The sequence below is a fragment of the Crotalus tigris genome, unplaced genomic scaffold (genome assembly GCF_016545835.1).
Source record: "Crotalus tigris isolate CLP2741 ecotype Arizona unplaced genomic scaffold, ASM1654583v1 scf7180000021611.299338, whole genome shotgun sequence".
NCBI lineage: Eukaryota > Metazoa > Chordata > Lepidosauria > Squamata > Viperidae > Crotalus > Crotalus tigris.
In genome coordinates this window covers 145,001-159,641 of record NW_024098591.1, presented here as the reverse complement: position 1 = coordinate 159,641, position 14,641 = coordinate 145,001, and the positions used below count along the sequence as shown (strand labels likewise).

Genomic DNA, 14,641 nt, shown 5'->3' with positions numbered 1-14,641 from the left:
CTGAATTTTCTGCCTGAAAAATGGCAGATTTTATCTTTTTTTTTTTCCTGCAACCGAGAACAAAACAGCCGGTGAATAATTAATTCATTGATGATTAGTTGATGAATTTATTGATGAATTTTCCAAGGATTGAACTGCATTTTCTGGACTTTTTTATTTTTCCCCCCCAGAAAAAAAAAAAAATCCCTCGATTTGTTCGGAATCCTGTGTAAAATTCGAATCGTAGAAGCAACTCTTTATTATCCTCGTTGGGGACAATAAATCCGGACACACAACGAGACTCACAACTGCGACGACTGCAATGACACCCCAAAAGACTATGGGGTTTTTTTACAAAAAAAAAAAAAAAAAGTTCTTCCCATTGTGGAAGGTGGAACTCACCGAGACTTGATGTTTTTAAAAAAGTCGCATTTTTTTCTCTTTCTCTCTCGTTCTGGAGACCAGCAATCTCGTTTCTTTAAGATTGACAATTTGAAACACGACAAAATTGTTGGATTCTTTTTTCGGGGTTTGGGTCGGGAAAAAAAAAAAAAGAGGCCGGAAAAATAGGGGAGGTTCCAGGAAGGGAAGTGATGGGGGGGTGCTGAGAGTCGAATTCAGTGCAGAATAAAATCAAGGTTGAATTAATTGAATTCATTCATTCATCCAGCCCTTTCAGAGATTCAGGGATGGGTGGGTTGAAGACCCAGATCTCTACGTCTCTGTGGACCTTGGAGGTCATCTAGTCTACTCCCCTGCTCAAGCGGGAGATCCTTATGGAATAACAGAGGTGGAAGGGACCCTGGAGGTCATCTAATCCAACCCCCTGCTCAAGCAGGATATATTTAATAACAGAGTTGGCAGGGACCCAGAAGGTCATCTAGTCCAACCCCCTGCTCAAAGGGGGGGACTCTCCCCGAATCCTAGAATAACAAAGTTGAAAGGGACCCTGGAGGTCATCTAGTCCAACCCCCTGCTCAAGCAGAAGGCCCTTACAGAATCATAGAATAACACAGTTGGAAGGGACCCTGGAGGTCATCTAGTCCAACCCCCTGCTCAGGCAGGATATATTTAATAACAGAGTTGGCAGGGACCCAGAAGGTCATCTAGTCCAACCCCCTGCTCAAATGGGAGACTCTTACAGAATCCTAGAATAACAAAGTTGGAAGGGATCCAGGAGGTCATCTAGTCCAACCCGCTGCTCAAGTGGGAGATCCTTATGAACTAACAAATTAGGAAGGGACCTTGGAGGTCATCTAGTCCAACCCCCTGCTCAAGTAGGATATATTTAATAACAGAGTTGGCAGGGGCCCAGAAGGTCATCTAGTCCAACCCCCTGCTCAAGCAGGAGACTCTTACAGAATCGTAGAATAACAAAGTTTGAAGAGACCCTGGAGGTCATCCAGTCCAGCCCCCTGCTCAAGCGGGAGATCCTTAATAACAGCGTTGGAAGGGATCCCGGAGGTCATCTAGTCCAACCCCCTGTTCAAGCGGGAGACTCTCCCAGAATCCTAGAATAACAAAGTTGGAAGGGACCCTGGAGGTCATCTAGTCCAACCCCCTGCTCAAGCGGAAGGCTCTTAGAGAATCATCATGGTCCCCGGGTCATCAGCTCCGTGGCCAGTACAGAACGAAGCCATCCCGGGTTTTGCCGAAATCCGGCAGGGTCACGTCGGCGCGGGTCTCCACCGTCACTAAGCGCTTCCGGCTGTTTTGGCTAAGCGGGATGCGGTCGGCCACCGTGACGTGGAGGTCTTGCTTGAGCCTGCCAAGAGAGATAAAAGAAGGGTTTGAAAAATGAGCCAGAGGGTAACCCAGTGGGAGAAAATGCACAAACTATGGTTTATTTGAATCATGGTTTATTGAAAAGTCAGGTTTACTAAGCCAGAAATCCTGCATTAGTGCAGCTTGGGATGTCTAGATCAAGACTTCGACACCCAGAATCCCCCAGCCGGCATGCTTTAAGAGGGGAGGACTTCCACTCCCAGAATCCCTCAATCAGCGTGCTTTAAGATGGGAGGACTTTGATTCCCAGAATCCTCCAGCTGGCATACTTTCCCAGAATCCCCTAGCTGGCATGCTCTAAGGGCTGGATTTCAACTCCCAGAATCCCCTAGCCTGCATGCTTTAAGAGGGCTGGACTTCCACTCCCAGAATCCCCCAGCCGGCATGCTTTAATTCTGATCCCATGGCCACGGCGATGCTCCCACGGTCGTAAGTGTGAAAAACAGCCCTAAGTCCCCTTTTTCACAGCCGTTGCAGCTTTGAACGGTCACTAAACGAATCGTCGTAAGTCAGGACCATCTTGACGGCCATCAGGCCGTCACACTGACCTTTCTCGTCCTATTGGCCGACCCAGAATCCTTCGTCTCCCCCCCCCCCCACGAAACAGAGCCAAGTATTTCATCCAGGTCTAATCTTAGCCTCACCATGCTGTCCGTCTCTTCCTGGCCCACCGTCACCATGGCAACTGGGTGCTAGGTGAGTGTCATGGCAACCAAAGCATCCTTAGTACCGCAACTTTCCCGGCAGGACCACGAGCAAAAGCAAAACAAAACAGAATGAAACCAAACCAAACCAAACCAGGACAAACGACAGAATCCGGTTTGCGAAACGAGAAACCGGCGATTGAAGGTCAAAAAAAAAAAAATTCAGGTTTTATTCCCACCCCACTGATCGTCCTCGGACTTACGACGATTCGTTTAGTGATCGAAATGAAAACCGCGCTGCTGCGGGGGGGGAAAAAGGCAATTTTTGGACCGTTGTTCACACTTAACAACCTGCGGTCCCGGGATACTGAATTCGGACGCTTCGGGTGACCGGCGCGCAGTCAGGACGGTCGCCGCGTGGCGGGGTTCCGTTTTTGTCCGCTTCGGCGACTTTCCGACGAGCAAAGTCAACGGGGGGGGGATAGCAGGATTCGCTTCACAGCCCCGGGACTCGCTTAAGAACGGCAGGGATTTTCTTGAGAAAGGTGACAAGCCCAGTCGTAAAATGGGGCAAAGGGGACGGAACCAACGTCTCACTTAAAAAGAGAAAATTGGGGCTCCGTCGAGGTTGTAAGTCGAGGGCTGCCCTTATGAATTCTCTGTTTTTTTTTCCTTCTTTCTTTTCTTTCCTTCTTTCCCTTCCTTCCCGTCCTTTTCCTTCCCTTTTCCTTTCGCCACAGTTTTACCTGCCCCTCCAGACGACTCCCCCAAAAAAGCCAAATTAAATTCAACGGGTCTGAAAACCCCTCGCTTCCCGCACTGTCGGGAGCCTCGTCGGCAAAACCTTGACTCATTCGAGGCCGCTTCCCGCTCCGTTCTGGTCAGACAGAAGCCGAAGAATAGAGGCGCGCCGCGGCCTTCGCGCGAGGGAGGTCAAAAAAGTCAAGATGGTGTCCGGAAGCGTGAACAGACTCCCCCGACTGACAATCATAACAGCGCCTGGCAATTTGGACCTGATCTTACGACCTTTTTTTTTTGGTTTTACGACATTCCTCAGAGCGGCAAACGCCACTGATTCCCACGCTTAGGCATCTTAAGGGGGGAGGACTTCCACTCCCAGAATCCCCCAGCAGGCATGCTTTAAGAGGGGGGGACTTCAACTCCCAGAATCCCCCAGCAGGCATGCTTTAAGAGGGGGGGACTTCAACTCCCAGAATCCCCAGCCGGCATGCTTTAAGAGAGGAGGACTTCCACTCCCAGAATCCCCCAGCCAGCATGCTTTAAGAGGGATGAAGCGCAACTCCCAGAATCCCCCAGCCAGCATGCTTTAATGGGGGATTTCCACATCCAACATGCTTTAAGAGGGGTGGGACTTCCATTCCCAGAATCCCCCAGCCGGCATGCTTTAAGAGGGAAGGACATCAACTCCCAGAATCCCCCAGCCAGCATGATTTATGAGGGCGGGATTTCCACTCCCAGAATCCCCCAGTCGGCATGCTTTAAGAGAGGGGATTTCCACTCCCAGAATCCCCCATCCAACATGCTTTAAGAAGGGAGGACTTCAACTCCCAGAATCCCCCAGCTGGCATGCTTTAAAAGAGATGGACTTCAACTCCCAGAATCTCCCAGCCGGCATACTTTAAGAGGGGAGGACATCAACTCCCAGAATCCTCCAGCCGGCATGCTTTAATAGGGGGGATTTCCACTCCCAGAATCCCCCAGCAGGCATGCTTTAAGAGGGGAGGACTTCAACTCCCAGAATCCCCCAGAATATGTCGGATGACCCCCCTCATTATCCCAGCAACACGGCCCAGGAAGGCTGTGGATGATGGAAGCTGTCTCCGCCCCCACCTTCCTCCGCCAAGGAAACTCAGCTCTTCTCGGTTTCCATGCTCTGATTGCGCCAAGGTCCATTTGCAAAGATTTTTTTTTCCAGAAGGAAAATTAAAAAAATCCACCTTTCCTGCTCACCCATCGCCCGGCAATATTCTTCCTCTTTCTCCTCGCCGTTTCGTTTCCCCCCCCTCTCCTCCCTCCCTGCTCTTTCTCTCTCTCTCTTTCTTTTCTGAAGCTGAGCTGCTCGTGAACTTTCCAGTAGTTACTTAGCAACATTCTAAAATAGAGATTTCTCACATTTATCAAAAGTGGGACAGCATCTCCTCCAGCTGTGCGAGAAGAGAGATGGAGCAAGATGCAACTGCGAACTCCGAAACTGGAGGAAGACGGGATAGCTCCGTGTGTTCGTTCCTGCCCTGTTATTCCATGTTTCACGGTTTGAACTCACAAACGACGAGCCTCCTAGACCCGTCCAAAACTGCTAAACAATTCCTGGAAGCCTGGCATTCAGACGAGGCAGCCATCACCGGGCACAAAGAGATAAATAATGTTTACACACCCTTGAAAAAAGACGGGAATTCCTGGAAGCCTGGCATTCAGACGAAGCAGCCATCACCGGACACACAGAGATTAAATAATGTTTACACCCCGTTGAAAAGATACTGGAATTACAAAGCAGCCATCACCGGGCACAAAGAGATAAATAATGTTTACACACCCTTGAAAAGAGACGGGAATTCCTGGAAGCCTGGCATTCAGACGAAGCAGCCATCACCGGACACAAAGAGATTAAATAATGTTTACACACCCTTGAAAATCGACAGGAATTACAAAGCAGCCATCACAGGACACAAAGAGATAAATAATGTTTCACACCGTTGAAAAGAGACTGGAATTCCTGGAAGGCTGGCATTCAGACAAAGCAGCCATCACCGGACACAAAGAGATAATAATGTTTACACCCCGTTGAAAAGATACTGGAATTCCTGGAAGCCTGGCATTCAGACGAAGCAGCCATCACCGGACACAAAGAGATTAAATAATGTTTACACACCCTTGAAAATCGACAGGAATTACAAAGCAGCCATCACCGGACACAAAGAGATAATAATGTTTACACACCCTTGAAAAAAGACGGGAATTCCTGGAAGCCTGGCATTCAGACGAAGCAGCCATCACCGGACACACAGAGATTAAATAATGTTTACACACCCTTGAAAAGAGACGGGAATTCCTGGAAGCCTGGCATTCAGACGAAGCAGCCATCACCGGACACACAGAGATTAAATAATGTTTACACACCCTTGAAAAGAGACGGGAATTCCTGGAAGCCTGGCATTCAGACGAAGCAGCCATCACCGGACACAAAGAGATTAAATAATGTTTACACACCCTTGAAAATCGACAGGAATTACAAAGCAGCCATCACCGGACACAAAGAGATAAATAATGTTTCACACCGTTGAAAAGAGACTGGAATTCCTGGAAGGCTGGCATTCAGACAAAGCAGCCATCACCAGACACAAAGAGATAATAATGTTTACACCCCGTTGAAAAGATACTGGAATTCCTGGAAGGCTGGCATTCGGACGAAGTAGCCATCACCGGACACAAAGAGATAATAATGTTTACACCCCGCTGAAAAGATACTGGAATTACAATGCAGCCATCAATGGATACAAAGCGATAAATAATGTTTACACCTGGTTGAAAAGAGATTGGAATTCCTGGAAGACTGGCATTCAGACGAAGCAGCCATCACCGGACACAAAGAGATTAAATAATGTTTCACACTGTTGAAAAGATACTGGAATTACAATGCAGCCATCACCGGACACAAGGAGATAAATAATGTTTACACACTGTTGAAAAGAGACTGGAATTCCTGGAAGCCTGGCATTCAGACAAAGCAGCCATCACCAGACACAAAGAGATTAAATAATGTTTACACACCCTTGAAGAGGGACAATAAAATCTAGAACAGACAATGTAGGGACTGTAATAGCCACTATGTAGGACAAACAGGTAGAAGAATAGCAGAACACATCCAGGAACACCAATTAACGTCCAGGAATGCCGACTAGCAGTCAGAAGTCACAACAAAGGACACATAGAGCAGGCATCAACGGACACCTACAGATAAATAAGATTTACACACGCTTGAAGAGAGACAATAAAATATGGAACAGACAATGCACTCAAGACAAATTAGCCATCAAAGGACACATAGAGCAGCCATCAACAGACACCTACAGATAAATAACATTTACACACCCTTGAAGAGAGACAATAAAATATAGAACAGACAATGCACTTAAGACAAATTAGCCATCAAAGAACACATAGAGCAGCCATCAACGGACACGTACAGATAAATAACATTTACACACCCTTGAAGAGAGACAATAAAATATAAAACAGACAATGCATTCAGACAAATTAGCCATCAAAGAACACATAGATATAACTAATGATTACACACCATTGAAAAGAGACAATGAAATATAGAACAGACAATGCACTCAGACAAATTAGTCATCAAAGGACACATAGAGCAGCCATCAATGGACACGTACAGATAAATAATATTTACACACCCTTGAAGAGAAACAATAAAATATAGAACAGACAATGCACTCAGACAAATTAGCCATCAAAGGACACATAGATATAACTAATGTTTACATGCCATTGAAAAGAGAGAATAATATCTGGAACAGAAAATGTAGGGGCTAAAACAACTACTATGTAGGAAAAACAAGTAGAAGACTAGTAGAACACATCCATGAACACCAATTAATGTCCAGGAATGTCGACTACCAGTCAGAAGTCACAATGAAAACTCCTTCATTGCACAACATGTGGATAAAATCAACCGTAGTTTTAACAGCAAAACTGTGAGCATCTTGACCAAACCAAGTTGAAAAACATTACACAACTCCTGGAAGCCTGGCACTTAGACCAAGCAGCCATCACTGGACACAAAGAGAGAAATAATGTTTACACACTGTTGGAAAGAGACTGGAATTCCTGGAAGCCTGGCATTCAGACAAAGCAGCCATCACCGGACACATAAGAGATAAATAACATTTACACACCCTTGAAAAGAGACAATAAAATAGAGAGCAGGCAATGCACTCAGACAAATTAGCCCTCAAAGGACACATAGATATAACTAACGTTTACACGCCACTGAAATGAAACAATAAAAACTGGAACAGCTGCTATGTAGGAGAAGCCGCAAAACTGTGAGCATCTTGCCCAAACCAAGTTGAAAAACATTAGAGAATTCCTGGAAGCCTGGCACTCAGACAAAGCAGCCATCCATGGACGTATATACAGATAAACAACGTTTACACACCATTGAAAAGAGACAATACAATCTAGAACAGACAATGTAGGGTTTGTAACAGCTGCTATGTAGGACAAACAGTCGAAAAATATTCGAGAACGCCTGGAAGCCTGGCACTCAGACAAAGCAGCCATCCATGGACATATATACAGATAAACAATGTTTACACACCATTGAAAAGAGACAATACAATCTAGAACAGACCATGTAAGGTTTGTAACAGCTGCTATGTAGGACAAACAGTCAAAAAACATTCGAGAATTCCTGGAAGCCTGGCACTCAGACAAAGCAGCCATCCATGGACGTATATACAGATAAACAACGTTTACACACCATTGAAAAGAGACAATACAATCTAGAACAGACCATGTAGGGTTTGTAACAGCTGCTATGTAGGACAAACAGTTGAAAAATATTCAAGAACATCTGGAAGCCTGGCACTCAGACAAAGCAGCCATCCACGGACGTATATACAGATAAACAACGTTTACACACCATTGAAAAGAGACAATACAATCTAGAACAGAACATGTAGGGTTTGTAACAGCTGCTATGTAGGACAAACAGTCAAAAAATATTCAAGAAAGCTTGGAAGCCTGGCCCTCAGACAAAGCAGCCATCCACGGACACATTTACAGAGACATTTACACACCATTGAAAAGAGACAATACAATCTAGAACAGACAATGTAGGGATTGTAACAGCCACGATGTAGGATAGATAGGTAGAAGGGCTGCAGAACGCGTCCATGAACACAACGAGCAATCGGAAGACAAGATCCCTTGTGTTGACAGGCTATTAATTTCGACACTTGTTGTGGCGCCGGAGGGGGGGGGGAAAAAACCGCACCACAAAGCTAGAGAGTCTTTTTCACTTTCTGCTAACACAATCCGCTTTGCACGCGCTCCGCCGCACACTCAGAACTTCGGAAGTGCCAACGCAAGTCTAAATAAAGAGATTTAGGATTTCACCGAGTTCTGGCTTCGAGTCTCGCGCGTTGACATCGCACCGTTTCACGGCACAAGCGGAACAGCGTGTGTGTGTTTGTGGGTGGTGTGTTTGTGGCAACGAGGCTTCTCGTCCTTTCGTTCGGAACGGAAAGCACCAATCCCTAGTCAAGTGGGATATTTCAAGATTACCCATTAATTGGATCATTTGTGGGATTCATTTTTACCGTTGAAGTCCAATTTGGTCCAGGCGCAAACGTTCCGGCCCGACGGCAGGCAGGGGGGAGTGCTAGTCCTGCCTGAAGCATGAAACTGGGCAGTGAGTTCCAGGTGGCGAGTTCGAATCCCGCCTTAGGCCTGGAAGCCAGTTGGGTGAGTTTGAGCCATACACCAGGAGAGGGCGAGTTCCAATCCATGAAGGCCGACTGGGTGACGTTCAGCCCATCACCAGGAAATGGTGAGTTCTAGTTCTGCCAACATTGGAAGTTTTGAAGAAGAGACTGGACAGCCATTTGTCCAAAACGGTCGAGGGTTTCCTGCCTGAGCAGGGGGTTGGACTAGATGACCTCCAAGGTCCCTTCCAACTTTATTATTATTATTATTATTATTGTTGTTGCTGTTGTTGTTATTGTTGTTGTTGTTATTATTATTGGGTTTCCTGCCTGAGCAGGGGGTTGGACTAGATGACTCCAAGGTCCCTTCCAACTTTATTATTATTGTTGTTGTTGTTGTTGTTATTGGGTTTCCGGCCTGAGCAGGGGGTTGGACTGCATGACCTCCAAGGTCCCTTCCAACATTATTATTATTATTATTATTATTATTATTATTATTATTATTATTATTATTAGGTTTCCTGCCTGAGCAGGGGGTTGGACTAGATGACCTCCGAGGTCCCTTCCAACTCTGTTCTAGGATTCTGTAATGGTCTCCGTCTTGAGCAGGGGGCTGGACTGGATGACCTCTAAGGACCCTCCCAGCTCCGTCATTCTATGATTCTGTAAGGGGCTCCTGCTTGAGCAGCGGGTTGGACTAGATGACCTCCCAGGGTCCCTTCCCGCTCTATTCCGATTGGTTGACTACTTCTAACGTCGGTGCGGGGGAAAGCTGGATTCACAGAGCGACGCCTTGATTCGCTTAACAACGAAAATTCTCCAGATAGAAACGGTTGATAGAAACGGTCTCCGGGGTTAAAACATTTGATTTTTATAGGGATGATCAGCCCGTCCCCAAAATGGACCCGGAATTAGAGCAGCTGCTCTAAAAATAAGGTTTTATTCCATTTGATTTTCTGGTCTAATGTCTCTCCCTGGCCCCGTAGCTCCTTCTTGCAACCGTTAACCCAGAAACTAGGTTAATTGAATGGGAGGTTTAAACATGGCTGCAGATGTTCCCAGAGGGGGACCACAGCGGAAAAAAACATCTAGGTAAGTCCTCGGCTTACGACGGTCGGTATTTGTGACCGTTCAAAGGGACGACGGCACTGGAACCGGGGTCTTAGGCCCGCGGAAGACACCAGGGCGACGGGTGCCATTGTCCCCGCCCCCCACGCCATCTTGTCAGCTTTGCCGTGGGCGCGCCGTGAAGGATGGACCTGGGATGCTGGTTGCCAGGTTGAAGGGTGGAGAGATGGGTGTTTTTGTCTAGGATTGTGGGAAAAGAGGCCGAATGGATAGACAGACAGATAGATAGATAAATAGATAGATAGATAGATAGATAGATAGATAGATAGATAGATAGATAGATAGATAGATAGATGATAGAGATAGATAGAGAGAGAGAGAGAGGATAGATAGAGATAGATAGATAGATAGATAGATAGATAGATAGATAGATAGATAGATAGATAGATAGATAGATAGATATGGATGGATGATAGATAGATAGATAGATAGATAGATAGATAGATAGATAGATAGATAGATAGATAGATAGATAGATAGATAGATATGGATGGATTAGATAAAAGATGGATAGATAGATAGATAGATAGATAGATAGATAGATAGATAGATAGATAGATAGATATGGATGGATGATAGATAGATAGGTAGATATGGATGGATGGATGATAAAAATGGATGGATGATAGATAGATAGATAGATAGATAGATAGATAGATAGATAGATATGGATGGATTAGATAAAAGATGGATAGATAGATAGATAGATAGATAGATAGATAGATAGATATGGATGGATGATAGATAGATAGATAGATAGATAGATAGATAGATAGATAGATAGATAGATAGATAGATAGATATGGATGGATGATAGATAGATAGATAGATAGATAGATAGATAGATATGGATGGATGAATGATAAAAATGGATAGATGATAGATAGATAGATAGATAGATAGATAGATAGATAGATAGATAGATAGATATGGATGGATGAATGATAAAAATGGATAGATGATAGATAGATAGATAGATAGATAGATATGGATGGATGATAGATAGATAGATAGATAGATAGAGATAGATAGATAGATAGATAGATAGATAGATATGATAGATAGATAGATAGATAGATAGATAGATAGATAGATAGATAGATAGATGGAGATAGATAGATAGATAGATAGATAGATATAGATGGATGATAGATAGATAGATAGATAGATAGATAGATAGATATAGATAGATAGATAGATAGATAGATAGATAGATAGATAGATAGATAGATAGATAGATAGATAGATAGAAGACACATAGATAGATAGATAGATAGAAAATAGATAGATAAAGATAGATAGATAGATAGATAGATAGATAGATAGAGACGGATGGATGGATTAGATAAAAGATGGATAGAGATAGATGGATGGATGATGGATAGATAGATAGATAGATAGATAGATAGATAGATAGATAGATAGATAGATAAAGACAGGCAGACAGATAGACAAAGATAGATAGATAGAAAGAGAGAGAGAGAGAGAGAGAGATGGATGGATGGATGGACGGACGGATGGACAGACGGATTAGATAAAAGACAGACAGACAGCCCTGGAGTCCTGCTTGATTCCCCTCTGTCTGTCAGAACCATGACAAAGGGCGGACGGACGGATGACAAGGAAGGTCACGAAATGGAGCCCAACTCCCTTTACGAGTGTTCCCGCTTAGCAACGGAAACGCCGGGCCCCCATTCCTGGCTGTAAGTCGAGGACCCACCCATACCAGCTGCTGTTGAGAGAGAGAGAGAGGGGCGTATCACCCACCTTCGGAAGTGGTCCACCAGCACCCCCACCAGCTCCCCGGCCCGGTTCTCGTTGGCCGGCTGCATGCGATGGAGACAGACCACGAGGGCCTTCTGCTTCTCCAGGTGGAAGACCACCAGCTGGTCCTCTCCACTGGTGACACTCAGCCCGGACACCTGGCGGGGCGAAGGAGCGTCATGAAAATGGAATTATATATATATATGTAGGTCTTTGGTTATTCGGGTTTTCTCCTGCGTCAAATTGGAAGTGTCTTGGCGACGTTTTGACCAAGTCCCATTCGTCATCTTCAGGCTGGTGTTTTCGGCTTCGTGCTTCGAGGAGCAATGTGTGATCGTAGCTGTTTCTTCCTTTTAACTGCCAGTGGGGGTATGAACTGATTGGGTGGGAGCTTGGCTGTGTTCTGATTGGGTGGAGATGTGTTCTGATTGGTTAGGGCTTGGCTGTGCTCTGATTGGATGGGGGAGTGTTCCTGTTTGGGTGGGGGCTTTGTTGTGCTCGGGTTAGTCTGAGTTGCAGGGGGATTTGAGATGGTGAGCTGCATTGTTGTTCATACCCCCACTGGCAGTTAAAAGGAAGAAACAGCTACGATCACACATTGCTCCTAGAAGCCCGAAGCTGAAAACACCAGCCTGAAGATGACAAATGGGACTTCGTCAAAACGTCGCCAAGACACTTCCAATTTGACACGGAAGAAAACCCAAATAACCAAAGACCTACATACAAACACCCGCGAAAACCTCAGAAAAAATTATCTATCTATCTATCTATCTATCTATCTATCTATCTATCTATCTATCTATCTATCTATCTATCTATCTATCTATCTATCTATCTATCTATCTATCTATCTATTTGTCCCTCCATGGATCCCAAGTGCGAAGGACAAGCTTCAGAGCGGCAGCTTTATGGGAATCAATCGGAGAAGGAGGAGGAGGGGAGGAGGAGGAAGGATTGTGGGGTCCTAGGTGCTCTCTGAGTTGGTTGGTTTTCTTGCACATGTTTCATGACTCAATTAGGTGAGAGCATCAGTGCTAGAAGGAAGGAGAGTTTGGAGAGAAAGGGAAAGAAAGAGAGACGGGGGGGGGGGAAGGACCCAACTAGGGAATATCAACAAATCTAGGAGGAGGAGGAGGAGAAGAAGAAGAAGAACTGTGGGGTCGTGGGTGTTGTCTGAGCATGGGGGTTGCCTTGCAGACATTTCATGACCCAACTAGGTAATGTCATCAGTGACAGAAGGAAGGAAGGTTTGGAGAGAAAGAGAGAGAGAGAGAGAGAGAAAGAGAAAGAGAGAGAAGGAGGAGGTGGAAGGACTGTGAGGTCCTGGGTGTTGTCTGAGCTTGGGGGTTTTCCTGCAGACGTTTCATGACCCAACTAGGTAATAGCATCAGTGCTAGAAGGAAGGAAAGTTTGGAGAGAAAGGGAAAGAGAGAGAGAGAGAGAGAGAGAAGGAAGAGGAGGAGGAGGAGGAGGAGGAGGAGGAGGAAGGACTGTGAGGTCCTGGGTGTTGTCTGAGCTTGGGTTTTTTTCTGCAGATGTTTCATGACCCAACTGGGTAATAGCATCAGTGCTAGAAGGAAGGAAAGTTTGGAGAGAAAGGGAAAGAAAGAGAGAGAGAGAGAGAAGGAGGAGGAGGAGGAGGAGGAGGAAAGCACTGTGGGGTCCCTGGTGCTCTCTGAACTGGCTAGGGAACGTCATCCGTCCAATCCGTCAAAGCTGGGAAGGAAGCTTCCTTAGCCTGCTTCCTCTCTGCAGCTGCCACCTCCTGAATCCTGGAAGCTCCTTCTGCTCTAATGCAGACCCCCCCCCCAAATCAGGAGACCCCCACACACCCTCCTTACCTTGCTCAGTGCAATGGCTTTCTTGACCCGGTATTGCTTCCGGGGGTCCAGCTTGCAGAGGTGCTGGTCAGTGATCAGGAGGGCTCGATCCGTCCGTTTGTTGCAACGGTTGACCTATGGCGGTAGGGGTTAGAAGGTCACGAAAGGCCCACCCCCCCTCGAGAAGAAGACCCGCCCACCCCCAGATCCAGAAATAGGGGGGCAGCCCACCCGTTTCGGCCCCAGAGGTCTACGGGTGGGGGCCAGGCGGATCCCATAGGAGGCTTCCTGCTTACAACTGAACCAGCTTCGGGCTGTTAGCTGGCGTGGTGGGGGTGCTATCATAGAGGCCTCCAGGGATAGAGCGGTCTTCTCGAACTGGTGGAAGGACCTGGCGACGCCACATCTGTGAAGGCCCTGCTTCTAATTGGGGATAGTATCATAGAGACCTCCAGGGATAGAGCGGTCTTCTCGAGCTGGCGATGCCCCATCTGTGGAGGCCCTGCTTCTAATTGGGGACAGTATCATAGAGACCTCCAAGGATAGAGAGGTCTTCTCGAGCTGGCTGAAAGGACCTGGCAACGCCACATCTGTGGAGGCCCTGCTTCTAATTGGGGATAGTATCATAGAGACTTCCAGGGATAGAGAGGTCTTCTTGAACTGGCTGAAGGACCTGGCAATGCCACACCTGTGGAGGCCCTGCTTCTAATTGGGGATAGTATCATAGAGACCTCCAGGGATAGAGAGGTCTTCTCGAACTGGCAGAAGGACCTGGCAATGCCACACCTGTGGAAGCCATGCTTCTAATTGGTGCACGCTGGGAATTGTATCATAGAGACCTCCAGGGATAGAGAGGTCTTCTCAAACTGGCGGAAGGACCTGGCAATGCCACATCTGTGGAGGCCATGCTTCTAATTGGGGATAGTATCATAGAGGCCTGCAGGGATAGAGTGGTCTTCTCAAGCTGGCTGAAAGGGCCTGGCGACGCCACATCTGTGGAGGCCCTGCTTCTAATTGGGGATAGTATCATAGAGACCTCCAGGGATAGAGCGGT

General features: G+C 46.3%; 1 protein-coding gene across 1 annotated transcript in view; it reads right to left on the bottom strand.

Annotated features, from left to right (window-relative positions):
• Positions 1–162: 162 nt before the first annotated feature.
• Positions 163–14,641, bottom strand: part of LOC120296842 (unconventional myosin-Ig-like) — a 50,616-nt gene continuing 36,137 nt past the window's right edge. The window contains exons 20-22 of the mRNA XM_039318870.1: positions 13,609–13,722; positions 11,771–11,925; positions 163–1,744 (exon numbers count right to left, since the gene is read on the bottom strand). Of these exons, the coding sequence (XP_039174804.1) occupies positions 1,588–1,744; positions 11,771–11,925; positions 13,609–13,722 (426 nt within the window). The 3' untranslated portion in view covers positions 163–1,587. The remainder of the gene's footprint in view (positions 1,745–11,770; positions 11,926–13,608; positions 13,723–14,641) is intronic.